The 6,151-nt window shown below is 52.0% G+C and overlaps 4 protein-coding genes across 4 annotated transcripts in view; 2 read left to right on the top strand and 2 right to left on the bottom strand.

Annotated features, from left to right (window-relative positions):
- The window catches only part of ASPZODRAFT_21502 (hypothetical protein), a gene marked incomplete at its 5' end in the record, with an annotated part of 2,399 nt that extends 1,645 nt beyond the window's left edge, over positions 1-754 (top strand). Inside the window, one exon of the mRNA XM_022727856.1 lies at positions 69-754. Within this exon, the coding sequence (XP_022585507.1) occupies positions 69-501 (433 nt within the window). The 3' untranslated portion in view covers positions 502-754. The remainder of the gene's footprint in view (positions 1-68) is intronic.
- A 144-nt stretch (positions 755-898) lies between these two features.
- On the bottom strand, positions 899-1,968 carry ASPZODRAFT_126980 (hypothetical protein). Its single transcript, XM_022721621.1, has one exon. The coding sequence runs from the start codon at positions 1,837-1,839 to the stop codon at positions 979-981; it is 861 nt and encodes a 286-aa protein (XP_022585506.1). The 5' UTR covers positions 1,840-1,968; the 3' UTR covers positions 899-978.
- A 117-nt stretch (positions 1,969-2,085) lies between these two features.
- Positions 2,086-3,574, bottom strand: ASPZODRAFT_56941 (hypothetical protein; the record flags this gene model as incomplete). The annotated part of the gene is made up of 2 exons (XM_022728646.1): positions 2,086-3,114; positions 3,170-3,574. 2 exons carry the CDS (start codon positions 3,572-3,574, stop codon positions 2,086-2,088), a joined length of 1,434 nt encoding a protein of 477 aa, XP_022585505.1.
- A 1,484-nt stretch (positions 3,575-5,058) lies between these two features.
- On the top strand, positions 5,059-6,037 carry ASPZODRAFT_55014 (hypothetical protein; the record flags this gene model as incomplete). Its single annotated transcript, XM_022728510.1, has 2 exons — positions 5,059-5,131; positions 5,199-6,037. The coding sequence occupies 2 exons, from the start codon at positions 5,059-5,061 to the stop codon at positions 6,035-6,037; spliced, it is 912 nt and encodes a 303-aa protein (XP_022585504.1).
- Between the last annotated feature and the right edge of the window lie 114 nt (positions 6,038-6,151).

The following is a 6,151-nucleotide window of genomic DNA, read 5'->3' as shown; positions in this document are numbered from 1 at the left end:
TTTTTTTTTTCTTTTTTTTCTTCTTCTTCTTTTCGTGTTGTTAGTTTAGTGCCTTTCTAACTTTTCAGCTGGCAAGTCGCACCCGCCGAAGTCGAGGCCGTCCTCCTCCAACACCCACTCATCGACGATGTCGCCGTGATAGGCGTGATGAGCACCGACGGAACCACCGAGCTGCCACGCGCGTTTGTTGTACGCTCGCGAACCGCCCCCGCCGCGGCTCAGCTGACGGCAGCCGATGTGTACGTATTTGCACGGCGGCAGCTGGCTCGCTACAAGGCCATCAAGGGCGGGGTCATCTTTGTCGAGGAAATCCCGCGCACGCCCAGTGGCAAGATCCAGCGGTTCAAGCTCACGCAGATGAATGCCTACCGCGAGATGGTGGCTTCCCTGCTGACCCAATGGGAGGGCTCGTCGCCCGAGCCGGGATCGTCCCCGGCATCACCGTTGCAGCCAGCGACTCCGTGTAACCTTTTACCCATGACAGCACGCACGAACTACTAGCCCGGCTCGCAGCAAGGCTATGCGGGTTCGATAATCATGATGACGAATGACGAATTACGAGATAGACCAAGAATTTGACCTGCTTCGTCTAGAATTCAATTCTCAGCAGTCCTACTCCGTAGTTACCACTCCCTAGTCTACATGCAGGGTTCCAATTGTCGCTCCACCAGATCAGCGAATACAAAGAATGAAGTCAACTAGTAACCACGAACTAGCAGTAGCTACTCTCTAGTACGAACTGTGGAGTCCGAACTACTCTAGTAGAGTTCAGCTGAGTCCTAGTAACTAGTAACTAACTATGTAGTCTCAGTCTAGAACATGAGCAGAGTCGGTTGGATATATTTGCCGATGGCAAATAATAGCATTATACTGAATTCATTATTTTTACATATACTAACCATGCAGATATTATTAATTCCAGTTGTAACCCCCGAATTTATCCAATTTATACGCCGAAATGATTTGAGAGACCTCAGGCTAGAACAGAATATATCCCTTATACCATACCCCCCAAGACAACGGCGCCAATGCTCCCAGAAAGGCCCCCCCCACTGACATCTCGAGGATAGACCACACCCACATCGTGCCGATGGCGGGCGCCCGCTTCATCACCGCGTAATATGGGTCGTCGTTGGTGAGTTCGATGAGGCGGGCGCCGAGGTAGATTGCCAATGGGAGGAAGAGGAGGGTTCGCGGCGGGAAGGTGAGTTGCAGCAGGGTAGTAGAAAGCGGGCGTTCGTCCTTCTTCTTCTTCTTGTTGTTGTTGTTGTTGTTGTTGATGTTTTTCTTTCCGAAAGATATTATATGGCCATGGGCAAGGTGGATGAGGAATGTCAGGAGGGGAAACACAATGACCACAGACTCGTGGATCAAAGCACCCAGATGGATCTCTTGCGCGTACTGGTGTGCGGCGAGGTAGGCGAGTGTCAGATGTAGGGCGGAGAGGGGGAAGGAGAGAAGCAGGGTGTCGATGAAGGGGGGGATGGCTTCTTCTTCTTCTTCTCCTTCTCCTTCTGTTTCTGTTTCTCTTTCGTCCTCTGCTGTCGATGATATCGATGATCTGTCTGTCTCGTCGAGAGGTATGATCTTTCCGCTCCCATCCACAGTCACCATCCGCGTACCCTTGGGAAGTTTGCTGGGGTCAAAGGTATCGGGTCCTGCGGAGATCCCCTGCTTCGCTTGAAGCTCTCGCTGTCGCTCAGCGATCACCTCATACAGTGTTTTGGATTTCGGCGCGTCTCCCTCGGTGGGAGGGTAGGCTAGGGGGATCGAGAAGTCGCCACATGCATCGTTGGCAGCCGCTCGTCTTTGTTTTCGGTTTCGGGGACCATCCACCATTGTGCTTTGTGTTTCCTGTGTGCAGCAAAACAAGTGCCGGTGGTGAGACGGATCGGATCAGTGGACACTTGCTCAGCTTTGAAGTTGTGTGGCAGATCGACCGGAGATACCGGAGTTAGAGAGCCCCAGGAAAATAATACTAGCAACAAATTCATTATACTACTATATTACTATTACCTATTACCTTCCACTATTACTGTACATTAAACCCATTGCGTGTATCTGGTCGGTTGGAGTTAAATATTTTTAGCCAGCCTGGTAAATGGCAGGACCGGCGACAACGTGGGGATTAATCAAGCTGATGTTGAATGGAGTCAAATATATATCATCGTCGGTGATTGCGACGAACATCGTGCCATTGATCGCGGGGTCGCCGGCGTAGGTGTCCAGGCTAGGCTGCGTGGTCCAGCCGATGCTAGAATTGTTGCTGACCGTCAAAGACGAGTAGGTCACGTTCAACTGCGTCACCCACGCGACATACTTGGGGGTGCCCGCACTGCTCGTAGTGACATAGCTATTGTTTGGCCCAACAGGCTTGCCCGGAGACTCCCATTGGAACCACACTCGGCGGCCAGGGTACGATAGAGGGATGGTCCGGTTGTTGGTGATGGCCGGGCTGCAGCTGCTGCCGGGAGTGGTGTTGTTGATGCATGCCGCAGAGCCGGTGACCTTGGTACTGTTCAACGCATTGATACCGGGACCCAGAGTCTCGTTAAACCCAGCAGATGCATTCACTCGCGCCGGGTTGGGCTGGTTCAGGATCCAGAGGGCTGGGAAATTCTCCCACGCCAGCCGCGTCTGATTCTCGGGACACGAGCTGATGAACGGGGCCAACAGAGTCCAGGCCCAAGACTGGGGTATGCCCACCTCGAACCAGACAGGCATGGGGAAGAGCCCCTCGAACTGCCGGAAAATCATCTGCTGACGGGCTTCGGTCGTGATGGACTGGGTTAGCAGTGTGGCTGCTTCCCGTGAGTCTAGATGCGCCAGAAACCCATACACCCCGGATTCTCCGAAACGGGTGAGTTTCTGGCAAAAGTCCAGAAACTCGGCAACCGTCGTGTAGGGGTAGTTGTATGTGCACTGCTTGGGTGCGTTGGCGCCCAGAATGTTGGTCAGCATCGTCGCGTGGCCCACTTCCTGTTGCGCCATGAACTGGATCAGATATCGGTCTTCGGCGTTCAAGCCAGCAGCCTTGAACTCGGCATCGGAGAAGCGAGCAAGCCCGTCCCGGAAGAGATCCAATTCGATGTATTCCTGATAGAGCGCAAGGGCCTGGCGACCAATGAGTACGAGAGAAGCTTCATTGCGTGGTGGGAGCAAGACTTACCAAGGACTCATAGTCAAAGTCGCTTTTGGCGTTGTAAGTAGGCGTCGTTCCATTGGTTCCGACACCTCCAGCCGGTACATACGGAGCAGGCTCGGGGTTTTGGAGCTGGCCGTTGCTCGGATAGGTGGTGGCCGCCGGGCTCACAGGCTGACTAGTGATGTTCGTCCCGACTGAAGAGGCATTCAGGGCGCCAGTCACCAAGGCAGTCCCACTGAAAGGCGTATGGGGCGCTGAAGTAGCATAGCTGACAACAGGGGGCTCCGAAGCAGAGGCAGAGGCAGAAGTAGTAGCAGTAGCCTGGCTGCTACCGGCTGTAGTCTGTCGAGCAACAAACCACTTGGGGTAGGCTTGAGCCAAGGGGAAGAACCCTACAAGGCCTAGGACTAGGCAGGGTTTCAAAATCATAATTATAGAATGCTTTCAGTCAACCCTTGGTTTGAATCGCAGGTGAGGACAAAACAAACGGATGGATGACCGACGCCATCCCCCATGGAAGTAGGGAACATATATCATGAGGGGAGTAGTATGCATCCTCCTCTGACGCAACCGATTGCTAATCATGTCAGCCAAATAGCAATAGATTCCCGTCTTTCAGGGTCCAATGCTACCTCCTCACTGTTGTACGAAGGGATGCCCATGACGTCTTAATGGCATATAATCATCCAGACGACGGTTCACAGAAGCCTATCTGAGGTCAGATGAGCTGTATCGCAGCCGCTTGCATCAGTAATAAGTGGAGTTGCCATGATATTATTATACAATAGTTGGAATATCCCGGTATTTTGAAAGGTTGCAGCCATATGGCAGTTTCAAGTTGGCTATCAAACTGAACCCCCGAGCTTCCAAAGGTCTTCTCTTGATGAAAACAGGTATATGATGGTGATGCAATTGGATCGAAAGAGTGGACCAGGAGTAGGACTATATGGTACACAGGAGTATATATCCGCTTGGTACCGTAGATGAGTGGCGAGACCTAGAGTTTCCCCTGCACGTCAAAAAAGCCCTTAAAAGAGCTTGAAGCTATCCCTGGAGATAGTAATAGAGGTATATTTTTTCTGGCAGTGATGTAGCTTTCGCAGCAAGATATTCATATCGAGCGATGTAATACTAACTATCGTAAATAGCTCAATTCATAGTAGAAGCTTTCACGGCCTCCTTTCCAGGTGAATTGGCTGCGTTCAGAAAGTGGGTGTTGCGTCGGGCCTGCCGGAAGTGATGACGTTGAACTAAATCTCAGGCCTGCAATGTCAGGATTTCGATGGAATCGAAGGCCGCCAAATACTCGTGGCAGCCAACAAACTCTAATGTCATGGAAGAACTGGGGGGTTTCAATGTGCTTCCACCAAACTTGAGCGCCATGGTGGTGATGTGGTGATGGTGTGCTGGTTGAAGAGTGACAGAAGGTCGGAGAGGGAAAAGGCCCCTCCCTCCCTCTGCCGGACATGAATCATGCCGAAATCTCCCTTTAACAAGAAATTGACCTGCAGAATTGGGAAAGGCAAAACAGCTGAAACAACTCAGTAAGTGGTCTTCTAACCTGTTCTTGACGAAGTCTTATTCCAGCTCGCATGCTTCCATGATGGAGAATGAAGATATAGTAACTCCGCGTCTGCCTCGTCCAACGAACCCTGCGTGAGAGCTGCTGGTACATCTTGACCAGACTCATCGACTCAGCAGCTCGCATATAGTCTTCATCGACATAGATCAATAAGAGTACTACTTCTTGACGTGCTTATCTACCCCGCCTCATCCATGGCGATAACCCCCGCTTTGGTACATCGCCGGAGCATTGACCGAACCAGATACCGATGATCTTCTTGGAGCAGCGAAATATAAAGCTACCTTGATACTATTTCTGAAGCAGTTGACATCTCGATACTGGACAAATTATGGCTCATCTCGAGGCATCTAAGCTCTTTTCGGTGGAGGGCCTGGTTGCCGTGATCACCGGAGGAGGAAGTGGTGGGTGGGCTTCTAGATCTAACATTCCTCTTGAAATCCGTCGTTAACACCTATCTTTTAATTTCAGGACTCGGTCGTTCAATGGCACTAGCGCTTGATGCGAATGGGGCCTCGAAAGTCTTTATCATCGGTCGGCGAGAGGAGGTGCTCAAAGAGACGGCAGCCGCCGCGAAGAACAAGACCCTCATCCCCATCATTGGCGACATTACATCCAAGGAGTCCCTTGAGGCGGCGTATGATGCTGTTGCCTCGCAGACAGACCGTGTCCATCTCCTTGTGGCAAACAGCGGCATCATGGGCCCCATGATCCATCCCCCGAAAAAACCGGATGGCGAGAAACCGACCCTAACGGAGCTACGAGACCACCTATGGCAGCTTCCGATGGACGATTTCTCAAACGTGCTCAACATCAATGTCACAGGCACGTACTACACCGTGCTGGCCTTCCTGCCGCTGCTGGACGCGGCAAATAAGAATCTGCCTGCCGCACAGCCGGGCATGCTCCCACCACCCAAGGCGCAGGTTGTGGTAACCAGCTCTATTGCCGGTTACAGCCGCATGGTCCCCTTCAGCTTCGCATACAGTCTTTCCAAAGCTGCCGCGACGCATCTTATCAAGATGCTGTCAACCCTCTTGTCGCAGTACGCTATCCGTGTCAACGGGCTGGCGCCGGGCTTGTACCATTCCGAACTTGCGATGCCCTTGTACCAGAACAAGGGTATAGAGGGTACCGGGACCGCGGAGGGCTCATTTCCGCGCGAAGCGATTCCCGTCATGAGAGGTGGCGGCGAAGAAGATATGGCCGGTTTGATCCTGTGGCTGGCCGGGGCGGCGGGCGGTTATATCAATGGAAATATCGTCGTGACGGACGGTGGTCGCTTGAGTCTTTTGCCGTCTGTTTACTAGTTGATTACTATATATATCTGCAGCAGTAATTCCATACCATTGACAAATTCTTAAATCCACGCAATATGCTGAGAACAGTAGCTTTGTGCGTTAAAGGAAAAAGGTATCAATTGG

Source organism: Penicilliopsis zonata, assembly GCF_001890105.1.
Source record: "Penicilliopsis zonata CBS 506.65 unplaced genomic scaffold ASPZOscaffold_1, whole genome shotgun sequence".
Lineage (NCBI taxonomy): Eukaryota > Fungi > Ascomycota > Eurotiomycetes > Eurotiales > Aspergillaceae > Penicilliopsis > Penicilliopsis zonata.
The sequence above is the reverse complement of the archived record's forward strand: the minus strand, read 5'-3'. Positions and strand labels throughout refer to the sequence as shown.

Excerpts from the sequence above, each read along its gene's own strand:
- ASPZODRAFT_126980 (XM_022721621.1), bottom strand. The coding sequence starts at position 1,839 with ATGGTGGATGGTCCCCGAAACCGAAAACAAAGACGAGCGGCTGCCAAC.